Here is a 16,001-nt window from a genome sequence, read left to right as displayed (position 1 = left end):
TGTCTTTGTCTGTAAAATGGGAATAAGAGTATCAGCTTTTACAGCACAGTTCTTGGGGATTACCTAAGATGTGTTGTAAAGTACTAAGCGTCATACCTGGCACATAGCATATGCTCAACAGATACGTATCCCTCTTAGTATTTTTGTTCATCTTGCCCCTTCGCCTTCAACTGATCATCAGAATTTCCCAAAGTGTCTTCTTTCCCCTAGACGTTGGGCCTGTGTGATGAGCACAGTTGACATTTTGCTGCCTGATCTCTTTTGGTTTCTTTTTCTTTTTTTTTTTTTTTGCGGTACGCGGGCCTCTCACTGCTGTGGCCTCTCCTGTTGCGGAGTACAGGCTCCGGATGCGCAGGCTCAGCGGCCATGGCTCACGGGCCCAGCCGCTCCGCAGCATGTGGGATCCTCCCGGACCGGGGCACGAACCCGTGTCCCCGGCATCGGCAGGCGGACTCTCAACCACTGCACCACCAGGGAAGCCCTTTTTTGGTTTCTTATTTACTGAGTGCTCTCTCACTGCCTCCCTGAATGGATATAGATCTGCCCTGAGAAAGGCCTTCTGTGCACACAGACTTGAGTTGGGCTTCCTTTCCCATCATTCTCTACTCCAGCAGCATTCATTTCCTTCTTAGCCTGCTAGGTCACAACCTCTGATGTGTCTGTTTATCTGTTTAGATTGTCAGTCTGTCTCTCTAGATGGAGCATGAATTCTGGGGAGGTGGGAGACGCATCTGTGGTGGTTTCTGCTGGAGACTCCAAGCCCAGTACTGTGCCAGAATCAATAGATGCTGGCTGGATAAATGAGTCAAAAAATGATGCGGTGGCTGGGTATGTCTATCTATCTATCTATCTACCTCACAATGGACTATTACTCAGGCATAAAAAAGAATGAAAGAATGCCATGTGCAGCAACATGGATGCAACTAGAGATCATCATACTGAGTGAGGTAAGTCAGACAGAGGAAGACAAATATCATATGATATCACTTATATGTGGAGTCTACAAAATAATACAAATAAACTTATTTACAAAATAGAAACAGACTCACAGACGTAGACAACAAATTTATGGTTGCCAAAGGGGAAAGTGGGGGAGGGATAAATTAGGAGTGCTGGGTTAACACATATACCTACTGTATATAAAATAGATAAACAGCAAGGACCTACTGTATAGCACAGGGAACTATATTCAGTATTTGGTAATAACCTATAATGGAAAAGAATCTGAAAAAGAATATATATATATAAAAATAACTGAATTGCTTTGCTGTACACCTGAAACTAACACTCAACCCCAAAATGGGCAGAAGACCTAAACAGACATTTCTCCAAAGAAGATATACAGATTGCCAAGAAACACATGAAAGGATGCTCAACATCACTAATCATTAGAGAAATGCAAATCAAAACTACAATGAGGTATCACCTCACACTGGTGAGAGTGGCCATCATCAAAAAATCTACAAAAAATAAATGCTGGAGGGGGTGTGGAGAAAAGGGAACTCTCCTGCACTGCTGATGGGAATGTAAATTGATACAGCCACTATGGAGAACAGCATGGAAGTAACTTAAAAAACTAAAAATAGAGCTACCATATGACCCAGCAATCCCACTACTGGGCATATACCCTGAGAAAACCATAATTCAAAAAGAGACATGTACCACAATGTTCATGGTAGCACTATTTACAATAGCCAGGACATGGAAGCAACCTAAATGTCCATCGACAGATGAATGGGTAAAGAAGATGTGGCACAAATATACAATGGAATATTACTCAGCCATAAAAAGAAATGATATCGAGTTATTTGTAGTGAGGTGCATGGACTTGGAGTCTATCATACAGAGTGAAGTAAGTCAGAAAGAGAAAAACAAGTACTGTATGCTAACACAAATATATGGAATAAAAAAAAAATGGTTATGATGAACCTAGGGGCAGGACAGGAATAAAGACACAGATGTAGAGAATGGACTTGAGGACACGGGGAGGGGGAAGGGGAAGCTGGGACGAACTGAGAGAGTGGCATGGACATATATACACCACCAAATGTAAAACAGATAGCTAGTGGGAAGCAGCCGCATACACAGGGAGATCAGCTCGGTGCTTTGCAACCACCTAGAGGGGTGGGATAGGGAGGGTGGGAGGGAAGCTCAAGAGGGAGGAGATATGGGGATATATGTATACATATAGCTGATTCACTTTGTTGTACAGCAGAAACTAATACAACATTGTAAATCAATTATACTCCAACAAAGATAAAAAAAATGTGATTCAAGTGATTGTTAAGGGATTCCAGCCAGTTAAACTGTTGTTGCCTATGAAGAGACCTAGTCTCTTTGTTGTACCTTTTAAGTTGTACCCTTTTTATCTCTAAAAGTAAACTTCCAGGTACCACTAGCTGACTGACAGCGATTGTCATGTGACCTAATCAAACATTAACTTGGTGTACAGTTTGGTTCTTGCGCTGTGTAAGTGGGAGAGGGCAGACCTCCGGCAGGTGACAGTCTTGGTAGCAACGGCAGGGGCACCATGACAGCAGGGTCCCAGGGTCCACGTCCACTCATCCTGGGCCTGCTGCTGTGTGCGCTTGGCCCTGCCCTGACGCAGGGTGGGAAGCTGTTGGTGGTCCCCATAGACGGCAGCCGCTGGCTGAGTTTGGTCAGGATCGTCCAGCAGCTGCAGCGCAAGGGACATGACATAGTGGTCCTCGCACCCGACGCCTCCATGTACGTTAAAGAAGGGGCATTTTACACCTTGAAGAGGTATCCCGTGCCATTCCGAAGGGAGGACTTGGAAGTGGCTTTTATAAACCTTGGGCATAGTGTTTTTGAGAACGACCCTTTTCTGCAGCGCATGGTCAAAATATACAAGAAAATCAAAGATGACTCAGCTCTACTCTTTTCCGCCTGCTCCCATTTACTGCACAACAAGGAGTTGATGTCCTCCCTGGCAGAAGGCAGCTTTGATGCTGTACTGACAGACCCTTTCCTTCCCTGCGGCCCCATCGTGGCCCAGTACCTGGCTGTGCCTGCTGTGTTCTTCTTGAATGGACTGCCGTGCAGCCTGGACTTCCAGGGTACCCAGTGCCCCAACCCACCGTCCTATGTGCCCAGGCCTCTGTCCTTTAACTCAGATCGCATGACCTTCCTGCAGCGGGTGAAGAACATACTCATTGCCTTGTCAGAGAGCTTTCTGTGCAATGTGGTTTATTCCCCGTACGCACCACTTGCCTCGGAAGTCCTTCAGAAAGACGTGACTCTCCAGGACCTTATGAGCTATGCATCTATCTGGCTTCTCAGAAGTGACTTTGTAAATAATTACCCAAGGCCCATCATGCCCAATACAGTTTTTATTGGTGGGATCAACTGCGCTAGCAAAAAGCCACTATCTCAGGTGTGTATTTGAGTGGGAACTTTAAATGCCTGTAGTCTAGCAAGTGCTTTGGGTAGATGAGCTCGCCACAGATGCTGAATGAGCATGCTGAGATAGTCTCAAATGTCCTCTCTCGTTGATATCTCACCAGTCTCCTAGGTCTGAGTTGTAATTTATAGCTGTCTTTGGCATCATCTTCTGGCTTATTTCTTTTATCAGATACTTCAGGAAAGTGTATTTTGGCCACTTTATTCTGTGTGCTCCAGCAGATAATAATCAATTAGATGCAACACCGTTTAAATGCCATAAACACAGCATGCTGGGTTCAGGGTTCCTTGCAGAGAACAAAATTGTGCTTTATGCACTTTGCCTGTGACTGGGTCAGGCTCACAGGAGTCAAGATTGCTGAAATCATTTTTTGATATCTATAGATCCCAGCAGGGAAAATTGCCTTTATGTTCCTGATTAAAGGTTCATTTCTAGATATTCTGATAGGCTGAATCCTGCAGTTCCATTTCCTCTACTAAGCAAATCACCAGATAGCCAGGTTCTGACAATGGGCAGAAAGTTCATGCATCTCTCTTAAATGCTTATATGTTAATTTTTTTCCCCTACACCATGCAGAAAAGTAGCATTCACATCCTCTTCCAAGTCTCAACAGAGGAGATAGAGAATAGCAGGAGAGGCTCCTTCAAAAGGGGGTTTGGGAAGGATTCTTCAAGAAGATGACATTTCAGTGGGCGTGCATTCATTTATTTTTCAAGTATTGGTTGAGAATCTGCTGGTAGCCCAGGCACTTTCCAGGTGCTGAGTCTGGCTCCTACTATGGGGCTATCATCACCCTTGGAGAGCGATGAATCTTATTTCCAGCGTGCCCCTGACGTGGTTCATATTTTAAATGATCATGTAATTGTCACAGCCAGGAGAAACTCTGGGCAGCGGGAAGAAAACCAGGAGAAATCAAGTGTCAGGTGGATGCCTCCACCTCACTGCTGCAAGACAGGGTCTCCATACTCTGTCTTCCGCCCCTGTAATGTGGAGAGAGAGCTGATAATCCCTCAAAGGTCCTATGGCAATAAGATTCTGAGAAATGGCCCGTTGGACACATTTGTGTCTGATGGGGTGGTCTGGTGAAGAAAGAAGGAGGTGGTGTTGATTTTCTGAAAGCAAGATGAGAAAACCTAAGAGTATAGAAAACCATTAATGATTCTCTTTCAGACAGAGGAAAAGGAAGGGGTGAAATATCATCAAACCAACGGGCGTATCTCAGGTCAAAGGAAAGAAAGCTAGCCAGCATATCCAAGTGAGATTTTCATTTCATTGCTTTGCGTTAAGTTTGCCATGGATTTTTGGCAAACCGTCTTTATTTATTTAAATGATTTCCTTCTTTATTTTGGATGTTTAATGGGAGAGGCTGAAGAACGTTATCAACTGCCTTTCTTGCTATCATGTTTTTATATCATTTATTGATATATTTTTTCCCCTGTAAATTTGTCTAAGTGGTGAATTGTATTGAGTATGTATTGGTTGCTGCCTTGTTTGGTGCAAATAAGCTTAGGTGTGAGAATGTCTCTGTAAGTTGTACCAAATAGTAGCTCTCCTTGTCCTATTTTAAGTGCTTTCAATTTGAAATTCCCCGTTTTTGGATACTAATACCACCATTCCTGCATTATTTTTGTTTACACTTCTCTAGTGCCTCTTTACTACTCCATATCATCAACCTTCTTCTTTCTCTTTAAACAACATGGAGCTGATATTCTTAACCTAGTCAGGCAGATTCCTTTAATAGTTGAATTTTTCCTGTTTGTACTTAACAATTGATAGATTTGATTATAATTCTTCCAGTTTATTTTTATTTTGCTTTGTCATCTCCCCTTTTCTTGATTTTTGCTGGTTTGTCACGTTGCTGTTATCTTTTTTCCTTTTTATTAATTAAAGAATGTTACTCTGTGCTTCCCTCCCTCTAGTGGGGACCAACCTACTCCCAATGCTATTGGTAAAGGTCCAGAACTTATCAAGAATAAAGATAAAAATCTTTGGTAATGAGAGTCCATAGAGAAAGCACAGCCTGGTGCTGGGCATACCTTTGGGGTGTCTGAAAGAATAAAGATGATAGAACAGTGTCGAGAGCAAAGGCATGAAACTCAAGAATTCCAAGATGTCACTCCCCTCTCAGGGTGAGAGACCACCTTTACAGACATGTAGGGTTACAGAGATGACATCCATACATCCACATTAATTGTAAGGAAAATAGCCAAACAGAAGATGGGTGAGAACATACTTGAAGATGACGAGGAAAAGAAAGAGTGCCGACCAGGGAAGCCTGCAATGTTTGTAAGTGGCTCTGAATGTATAATGATAAAGCGACATGTTTCCAACATACTAAAGGTTTCACGAGGCTTTCTTGCAAAACAAAAGGCATTTGGGAAGGAAAAATCTAATAAAAGCCTGGAACTGAAAATACTAAACTTGCAGCAAAAGTCAGGATTTTTATATTAAAAGCTTCCTTGGAGTAGGCAAGTCTTTTCGCTTTGGGGAGCCTTATTTTTTTGGAATGGGATAAGAGGTGGGGGGTCAAGGTTTATTTCAGTCATCACATGGCTTCGCTCTTTGCCCATTCCAGAGACTGTGAAATCGGGGCAAGGTTTAGGGGAACTTTTGCCAAGTAGGGGGTAGACCTTACCATTACTGAATCCTGTACTGGCCCAGAATCGACACTGGCCGTGATAACACAAGCTCTGCAGCTTGCCCTTCTGTGTTCTGTAAACGGACTTTCATGGCATTTAAACTCCAGCCAAGTGATATTACCTAACTTTGGGTGTTTATGGCCCTGCACGTTCCTTCTGTGTTAATCACACCCTACGGTGGCTGAGTGGCTGTGGAAGGGTATGTAAGGAGGGGACATTGGCCCTTTCTAGACAAGGTTAAAGTGAGAGTGGGTTTCATGAAGGAGAGGAGGTCCTAGGAAATTTAGGAAATTCAGCATGGTCGGCGGGGAGGATGATACCCACTCCCTGACCTTTCAGATGGGCCCAATGGGAAAGACCAAGACACAGCTGCCAGGAGCCAGGGCCCTAGAACAGGGCCTGAGGCTGGTGGGGGCAGACTAGACAGTGGGATGGGCTGGCAGTAGGGCCGGTCAGTGGCTTTACTGGCGTGCTTGGGATCAAGCTTGGCAGCCGTCTCTGAAAATCGTGTGCTGAGCCCCGTCTGAAGTCTCCTAGCTCACATCCAGGGGAGCCAGCATCCTGGTTTGTCCAGGACTGTTCTGGTTTTAACACTGAAAGTCCCAGGAAACCCCGCAGTTCTGGGCAAAGCCAACCACATCACGCAGTCTCACTAATGCCCTTGGCACTCTTTGGAGACGTATAAAACCGTCTGGAGACTCTCAAGGAGTTAATTAGATCATTAATAACCAACAGTTGGGGGAAAATTGCCCTACTTATGCCTTGCTCTATCTCCTTTAAGCAGATTCCCACTGCGTATGTGTGTGCCCCTGCGTGTGTGTGCATGCAGGTGTGTGTGCATGTATTTCCTGAAGCCTGGAGCACTCTGGCATTGGCTCTGAAGTTTGGGAACAGATCAGGCTGAGCTAAGATTATTGTTGAGGGCTGAATCTAGGGGCTTCCTTCCTCTCTTCCTGAAACACACCCACCGCTCATCTCCAGGTTGTAACGCTAATGGTTAAAACTGCTGTTCTTCTCATTGAACCGTTTTGTTGCATCCTTTCAGAGCTTTTGTTTGACATCCGTCTCTAAGTCTATTCCTTATTACTTTAGGGAAGGGCCTTTGCCAGGTCGTAAACTAGGATCTGTATTTACTAGTTGGGATCCCTGCCATCTCTGATTCTCACCCCATACACACAGACATTTTCTAAAATCCTGTCTTCCTGCTTTATTCAAGGGAACCACGGATTGCTCGTGTTCTAGTGGTTGTAAGATTCATTGTTAACTGGAAAATCAATCACGGTGTACAGTTCAAATACACCAAAACTCACTTGATTAACAAAATTACTCCTTGGGAATTCCCTGGCGGTCCAGTGGTTAGGACTCTGTACTTTCACTGCCCAGGGCCTGGGTTCAATCCCTGGTTGGGGGCCTAAGGTCCCACAAGCCGCACGGCACGGACAAAGAGAAAAAAAATTATTCCTTGATAAAAAAAGTCGACTTAATGGCAATAGGACGCCGTTGGCAAAGGGAAGGACTTTGAATCAATTCAGCCCCCCCGTTTGGGAATGATGCTGCCTCCCATGCAGAGGGCAACAAGCTGGTGTAGTCTGCAGAGGGCTTAGCGTGTGGCCCCCTCTCTGTTCTTCATTCCTCATTCCCTGTGTCATCTGGCCCAGAAGTTTCTTCAGAAAGTCCCGTTGCCTCATTTGAGCTTTGTCCTTAAATAGCCAAGGCCGTAATGCCTGCGGATGGTCCTGGTTGGCTGCCTCCTGAGACAATGGAGCAGCCTTACCTGTGCAGCCTTCCTTGGATGACCATGACGGACGTAGTGATATAAGGAATCAGCTTCTGGGACAGGACGTGAGCACTCTGTGAGGGTCATACGCCGGGTGGGTGAAGATTCTGCCTGTTTCTCCTTCCCACCAGTGGCTTTGGTAGTTTGGTAGTCAGGGTTTACTCACATGCCCTTGACCTTCTCTGAACTCCACAGAAGGGGCTCAGATCTCTGGGACACACTTGGCAAGAGTTCCTGTCCCCTATTTTGTATTTTTCTCACCTAGTTTACTTTTCACAGTACATTAAGGAACCAGCAAAGAAAGATTCAAATAAACTTCCGGATACTCTTCTTGCTAACGCAGGCAAGTTCACTTAAACTCTTAGAAATTCTTCTCCAGGAAAGGTGGAAAAATGCACGGTTGACTGGTTGAATTTCACCACTGAGTTGACATGAACATGATCTTTAATCATCCAAGTGCGTTCGGCTGCCGTGTGGGAAACTGCCCTAGGCTGCAGGGAGGCGAGAGCTGTGAAAGGATGTTTTTGCTACTTGAGGCTTTTTCCTTAATCGTGAGTCTAATCCTTAATGCTGTCTGTAGCTTTCTGCTCTGACTCCATTCATTCTTTCAGTATAAAAGAATATTCTAGAAACCTTGAAAAGTAATACAGGTCTTTACTGTAGATTTTCTTAGACAGGCAATACGGGAGCTTTAGTCCATAGAAAGCTTTCCGAAGTCCTCTTTGGACGGTGTTCCTCTCCTCCAATGTTTCCTTCCCCAGAATCTGCTGAAAGGCTCTCTCCTCTCTCCAGGATGCCCCTTTCCCTCTCCTCCCTCCACCCCGTTGCCTTCAACCCTCTGCTTCAGCCCTGCCCACCCTTAAAGGCCTGCTTATGTCCCAGACTTTCCCAGCTGCCTGAAGCCCTGGGGAAGTGGATCTGGTCTTACCTCCGATCACTTTTCTTTTGGAAACTTGGCACATTACCTGGATTCTGTATCTCAAAGAAGAAACCAAGTGATAACTCTGTAAGCAGGAAGCCTTCCTCCTGTGGGATGGAAGGCAGTTAGGGAGGGAGGGATGCTCTAACACACACTGATGCTTTGTGTCTCTATCACACACACACACACACACACACACACACTCCTTTAATCACATTCTTAAGAGGAAGATACCTGATTCATAGCTGAATGTATGCTGTCGCCAAAGAATATGAGAAAAAAATTTAACTGGACATTTCTCTTCTGGTCCTAGGAATTTGAAGCCTATGTAAATGCTTCTGGAGAACATGGAATTGTGGTCTTCTCTCTGGGCTCAATGGTCTCAGAGATTCCGGAGCAGAAAGCTACGGAAATTGCTGATGCTTTGGGCAAAATACCTCAGACAGTAAGAAGATTCTACGTGATTTTTTTTAATCTGTCTTCACAAGAGTTCTAACCCCAGGCTTTCAGTACCTAAATTAATTCTATGAGTTGGGCTTTAGGCTTGGGTTTCCCTGCCACTTCCCAATTATTAATCCAAAGCTGTTCTTTTTTTGCAATTTCACCCTCAACTACTCTGTTAAAACATGATCCACTTCACGAGGAGGTCTCTTTCTCTCTAAGTGACTCAAAAGTATATTAGAATTTATTTTTAAAAATAAAATGGGCAGGATAGTGTTTCTTCATATTGCATAAGAATATTTCTCCAAAAAGCTCTTGCTTAGAACCCTGGATTTGTTTCTTATATTTCTGCTTTAATAGTTCTATGCCCACTCATTTTGTTAAGTAAACTTTCCCTTGAAGTGCAGAGAAGTGCAAAAATCGTAAGTGTACAGCTTGATGAATGTTCACAAGTTCACAAAGTGAACAGACCCGTGGAATCAAGCCTCTGGAACAAGACACAGAATGTTACCCATCCCCAGAAGCCTTCTTAGTCACTATACCTCCCACCCTTGCCAAGGTTATATTCATTCAGAGAGACTCCACTTTCTAGCTACTATAGCAGATGTCTTGCTTTGTTTTAAAAATCATATTATGTTCCTAAACTTTGTTTTTTTTTTTTTTTTTTTTTGCTTCTGCAAGGTCCTGTGGCGGTACACTGGGACTCCACCGCCGAATCTTGCGAAGAATACAAAACTTGTCAAGTGGCTGCCCCAAAATGATCTGCTTGGTACGTGGGGAGGATTTGATGTGTAGGTCAAACCAAGGTTAAATTAAGAAAGTGGCTCAGGCAGGGCTATTCTAAAGAATTGTTTAGCTGGAAAATATTATGGCCAATGTATCTCATGTTGCTTTTTACCCAGTAGGACATCTCAACTCACATTTTCTTCTGCACGTTTCTGCAAGGGCCACGTGTGGATGGCACTGGGTCCTGAGAGTGCTTTCAGAACCTAGACGATGTCAGGTTGTGAAACTCAGTGGCTTGACTGCTGGCATCTCTCCCTGTTTTGCTTCTCAGGTCACCCAAAGACTCGGGCCTTTATCACACATTCCGGCTCCCACGGTGTTTATGAAGGAATATGTAATGGTGTTCCGATGGTGATGATGCCCTTGTTTGGTGATCAGATGGACAATGCAAAGCGCATGGAGACCCGAGGGGCCGGAGTAACCTTGGACATCCTGGAAATGAGTTCAAAAGATTTAGAAAATGCCCTGAAAACTGTCATCAGTGACAAAAGGTAAGAGAGAAGCTACCAAGGAATACTACTTATATTTTGGCCATCGCTTCACAGTAAATCTTCAGATGTGAAAACAAATACATCAAGATCTAATTTATAAGCAAGAAGATTTGGGGTTATTATTATTCCTTTTAGAAAAAGATGCTTTAATTCCTAGGGAATTTATCACAGAAGTGATCTTAAATATTATTTCCCCTGGTATACTTAAAACTCCAGTTAAAAAAAAAACAATGTCAATATAATAGATGTCTGATCTATAAGTTCCTGCAAAGAGAGAAGTATTCCATTACAAGAAACATAGTGTCCGTAAGATAAAAACAAACCAGGTGCTTAAAGGTAAAGCTTTTCCGAGCACTGAAACCTGTGAGAAATTTTGTCCGTGGGGTTTATTAATGTGTGTGTGTGTGTGTGTGTGTTTGTGTGTGTCATGTGATATGACAAAGGCTTATAATAAAAGCAAAGTCAAGTTTGTTCAAATGTGGCTATGGAAACAATTCAAAAGGCAAAAAGCCACCAGATCAAATTATCTCTGCACGAACTTTATTGTATTGCTACAAGTGATAGGCTGATCAAAACCTTATGAGAAGAAGTGATTGCCAGCAGTGGACTTCATCCAATGATCAATCATGTATGTGCGTGTGCACATGCATGTGTGTACGGATCTATGACAGTGTCAGGAGCCTTCACCCATACTTGCTTCATTTTGAAGGAGGACAGATGTGAAAAGACTGGAGTGTGTTCAGATGGGAGGACACACTACACAGGGGGACACTTTGAAGGAGGACAGATGTGAAAAGACTGGAGTGTGTTCAGATGGGAGGACACACTACACAGGGGGACGCCGAGCCTGGACAAGGAAAACGTGCTAGAAGCGATGGTGCTCGCATGCGTGTGATGCCTGTGAATAAATAGAATTGTCTGCATAACCCCAGGGTAAAGTGCTCACAGTGTCAGTAACAACCTTCCCAGAGCAGTTGCTGTGGTTCTTATCCATCATTCCGACTGGCTCCTGCAGCCCAGCATGTCGGCATCGGGCGATGCTGCTCACATAGCACAATTAAAGCCCGATTTCTTTCCAGATGCTGGAAACTCATTCTTGAGGCTCATATTAGTGATGTAATTTTGACCTTTCATTCAGTGGTATGGACAACTACTTGTAACCTAAAAATGACTTGGTAGAAATTCTCTGGTACATTATCATTAAAAAAAAGCAAAAAACACTGATCGGTCAGCTTAAGTTACTAACTAACTTCATCTCTTCATTTCTGAGCCATCTCCGATTGTGAATCTCCATGTTCCCAACACTCTAAGCTGGGACTGGACCTACATAAAATAAAAAAAAGTGGAAAAATTTCCAACATCAGATTATACAACCAGGCCATATCAGGTGCTCAATAAATATTGAATGAATGAATGAAAGTCCAAGAAAATCTATTTTATAAGAGAAGATTTATATACAAGGAAGATGTTTAACAATTTATGGCCACATATTAATAGTACATTATAATAATGTATACAAATAAAATGATGGACATAGTCAAGAAAAGCAATGATCATAACTGCTCCTGAATAAGCGCCTCACTTTTCAAGTTCTTCTCTCTTTTCTTTCCCTTTGCCTTCTTCTTGTCCTTCTCGTCGTCCTCCTTCTCCTTCCTCTTTTAGTGCATCCGTACTAAGGGTTGAAGTACGTAACCCATTTTGGATTTGGATATTCTGACTCAGCTATCAACACAGTCCAAAATAAACAGGAATCCATTTTTCTTTAACGGGCTGCAAAGACACTGCCTCATGCAAAAGTTAGCACTTGGAGGTTTGATGTTTCGACAGTTGAGTTGAAAGCATAGCACTGTCTTGGAGATGGCACTTAAAAATGGCTTTTACTTTGGCTAGAAGTGATCGTTTACAATCTCACTGAATGGGAAATCATTAATAATTTCTGAGATGACCTTTTCCTTTATTTCTTTATCTTGTTACCAAAAAAGTATGATCAACTGCCTACAAAGATATCACTAAAAAGAAAAGAAGAAAAGTAGGAAGCAAGTTTCAAATAATTTAAAATTATAATTTTAACTTACAGTTTTCTTTCTTCCTTGCTCCCTTCCTTTCTTTCTTTCCTTCTTTCTCTTTCTTTCTTTCTTTTTCTCTTTCCTTCCTTCCTCCCTCCCTCCCTCCTTTCTTTCTTTCTTTCTTTCATAAAGAATATTTAGTGTGTGTTTTCTTTTCTGGTTACAATAGAAACTGCCAAGTTTGGAAAATCTGGTAGCGTTCCTAACTGGAAGCAAGCATAGAGAGAGGATGGTTCCCTACTGTTGGTGTTCCAGACATTCACATAACTGTCTTTGTGTGTTCAGCTATAAGGAAAACATCATGCGCCTCTCTAGCCTTCACAAGGACCGCCCCATGGAGCCTCTAGACCTGGCTGTATTCTGGGTGGAGTTTGTGATGAGGCACAAGGGGGCGCCACACCTGCGCCCTGCGGCGCATGACCTCACCTGGTACCAGTACTACTCTTTGGATGTGATCGGCTTCCTCCTGGCGGTCGTACTGACAGTCATCTTCGTCACCTTTAAGGGCTGTGCCTTTGCCTTCCGGAAATGCTTCGGGAAAAAAGAGCGAGTGAAGAAATCTCATAAATCCAAGGCACACTGAGAACTGGGTTGGAAACTTGCAAAAAGAGTCACAGGTTAAATTCATGTTATGCTTATTCAAGAAATACTTTGCCAGAAAATAACACCCCAGAGTGTGTCTTAAAAAATAAAAATGATCTAAACATTAGTCACACATACAGGTAGAGATATTTAAATATCTTTTCTGCTCCCTCCAGTATCTTTAATCTGGACTACACGTGTCATCTTTCAAATCACTTGCAAAGAGGGTTGGATAGGTCCCTCCTTCCACCTGCAGTACTTTACCTACTCAGAAATGGGGCCTGTTTGGGAGCCACAGCTTCCCACCACCGCTCCCCCCTCACCCCCGGAGAGTTGTAACCTCATCTTCTGGCATCTGTAGGTGGTTGTGATAGATTCCTTTACCAATAATGGCTGGCTCTAAATTATGCTCATGCTTCCCAGATGTCACTTTGTGCATTTAAGTAAGGAAACGTTCATTCCTTGTACTTGATATGATATGAATGAATGGTATAGATTTCTGACTTTGGGGGGAACGAATGATGTATAAAATTGATGGGTGATATGCCTGAGCAGATAGTCATTGCTTGAGCCAAATGGATCTGAGTTTGACAAAAGCCTAAATTACAGAGACTGGCAAGTATATTTTCTCTGATGTAATAACTAAAAACATTAATAAATTCGTATAAATTATATTTATTAGGTGGTCTCTTCATGGGTGTTGCATTTATTTATTGTTAAACTACATGTTCTAACTACAAAAGTAATGCATGATTCTGACAGAAAATTTGAAAAATATAGAGGTGTACACACACAAGGAAATTAAATTCACTATTAACCATGTTCCCTGCAAGTAACCACAGTTAGTAAATATTTTGGCAAATGTATATAGTTATAAAATATTGCAAAGATACCAAATATATCTAGTGTTTATTAACATTCTTCCTTCATTTCATCCTATTGTGAATGTTCTCTCCAGGTCTTTGTATAATATTTAATGTGTTTTAAGTGGCCAAGGAATATTCTATTTCATGAATATACCAGGATTTATTTAACCACTACTTCCTGGTGTATTCACTTTTATTTTCTTTGAGAAAAAAGACTTCACCAAATATCCTAGTAGCTAAGTCTTTCTACATATTCATGACTATTTCCATGGGAAAGTGCCTTACAACGAATTAATGGTTGTCTGTTTCGGTTCCTTTTTTTTTTTTTTGTGGTACACGGGCCTCTCACTGCTGTGGCCTCTCTCGTTGCGGAGCACAGGCTCCAGACGCGCAGGCCCAGCGGCCATGGCTCACCGGCCCAGCCGCTCCGCGGCATGTGGGATCCTCCTGGACTGGGGCACGAACCCGTGTCCCCTGCATCAGCAGGTGGACTCTCAGCCACTGCGCCACCAGGGAAGCCCTTGTTTCGGTTCCTTTGAGGTGAGGATCCACAGGCAAGGAGTTTATCTGGGAAGTGAAGGAAACCCTGAAGGGGAGTGGAGAGCAGGATGGGGAGTGATGACCACCAAGAAGGCAGCTCTCTGTGGGCAGTGGGAACTGAATCCTGCTGGTTGACACTGGGAGCCAGTGCAGAAAACACACCAGACTTACCCAGACCGGAGGGGCAAGGCCCTTGGGGATCTGAGCACTTGCCCCTGTCGGTGATTGGCTGCTCCCAGGTGGTATTAATTTCCCTGCGCTTCCAGTCGGCCACAAGAGCAGGCAAGGAGGGCTTTAAACCCCAGAGAGATCCCACTGGAGAGAAATGCAGGTGTGGTGTTGGAGGTCAGGCCCTGTGCACTAAGAGATAAGAACACAGGGGTCTGGGTGGGGCACTGATGCACGGTTATCTTGGGCAAATGGTTTGAGATATTCCCAAACTGTGCCAGAGAGGTTCAATCGATGGAGGAGCCAGGTTCTCACACTCCCTTCAGTATAAAGTATTATCTTGAAAAAAGAAAGTATCAGTTTCACAGGCAAAAGTGGGATTTTGTTTTTAATTGCCTGTTATTATTATTAAAGGTTGAATTTTTTTTTTTTCAAGCTCATGAGCCATTTGTATTTCTTTTTTGGAGAGTACCCTTTGCCTGTTTTCCTGTGGGGTGTATTACCCTGATGATTTTTTTTAAACTTTTTTCTTGTTTTCCTTCCCTTTATTTTTATTTTTTAAATAAATTTATTTAGGCTGCTTTGGGTCTTCGCTGCTGTGCGTGGGCTTTCTCTAGTGGCAGCGAGAGGCGGCTACTCTTTGTTGCGGTGTGCACGGTCTTCTTATTGTGGAGGCTTCTTTTCTTGCGGAACACGGGCTCTAGAGCGCAGGCTCAGTAGTTGTGGCGCATGGGCTTAGTTGCTCTGTGGCATGTGGGATCTTCCCGGACTGGGGATCGAACCGCGTCCCCTGCATTGGCAGGCGGATTCTTAACCCCCGAGCCACGAGGGAAGCCCCTGATGCTTTGTTGAGTGCTTACAGAATCACTGAAAATACCCTCCTGTCACGTGCATTTTTTTCTTCCACTTGTTCTTTAATTTTGTCCACACCTTTGTTTGTTGGTTTGTTTTTTGCTTTGTGTTACATGTAGAACTTTCAAATGTGTGGGCTTCAAATTGGAAGACTGGGGTCATGGCTAGCTAGGATTTCTCCTGACCCCAGCCCAATTTATTCCTTCCCTAGGTGGCTTTTGGAACACAAGCCATTCACACCAGTTCCATCCCACACCTCTGAGCCCCATGTTGATTCGTGGACTATGTCCCCCCTCCTTCAAGGTCCTTCCCGGTCAACCCAGGGACCACCTCGCGGCCTCACTGCCCACGCCTCCCTGCTACTCCACCCCTCACCCCCCCAACCCCCAGGGACCCCGAACTGCTCTGACCTCCCCCAGTTCATGCTCCTGTGCACCTCTGTGTTCCTAGTTG

General features: G+C 43.7%; 1 protein-coding gene across 2 annotated transcripts in view; it reads left to right on the top strand.

The window, feature by feature from the left end:
* LOC132428285 (UDP-glucuronosyltransferase 1A1-like) overlaps nt 1-13,796 on the top strand; it is a 46,126-nt gene extending 32,330 nt beyond the window's left edge. The window contains exons 1-5 of one of the 2 annotated variants that reach the window (XM_060015893.1): nt 2,467-3,394; nt 9,070-9,201; nt 9,879-9,966; nt 10,255-10,474; nt 12,826-13,796. In XM_060015893.1, coding sequence (XP_059871876.1) covers nt 2,531-3,394; nt 9,070-9,201; nt 9,879-9,966; nt 10,255-10,474; nt 12,826-13,123 — 1,602 coding nt within the window. In that variant the 5' untranslated portion in view covers nt 2,467-2,530 and the 3' untranslated portion in view covers nt 13,124-13,796. Of the gene's footprint in view, nt 1-2,466; nt 3,395-9,069; nt 9,202-9,878; nt 9,967-10,254; nt 10,475-12,825 lie in introns of those variants that run through there. The other variant, XM_060015894.1, reaches the window with a different exon arrangement.
* The last annotated feature ends 2,205 nt before the right edge of the window (nt 13,797-16,001 follow it).

This window comes from Delphinus delphis, chromosome 7 (assembly GCF_949987515.2).
Source record: "Delphinus delphis chromosome 7, mDelDel1.2, whole genome shotgun sequence".
NCBI classification, from domain to species: Eukaryota; Metazoa; Chordata; class Mammalia; order Artiodactyla; family Delphinidae; genus Delphinus; species Delphinus delphis.
The sequence above is the reverse complement of the archived record's forward strand: the minus strand, read 5'-3'. Positions and strand labels throughout refer to the sequence as shown.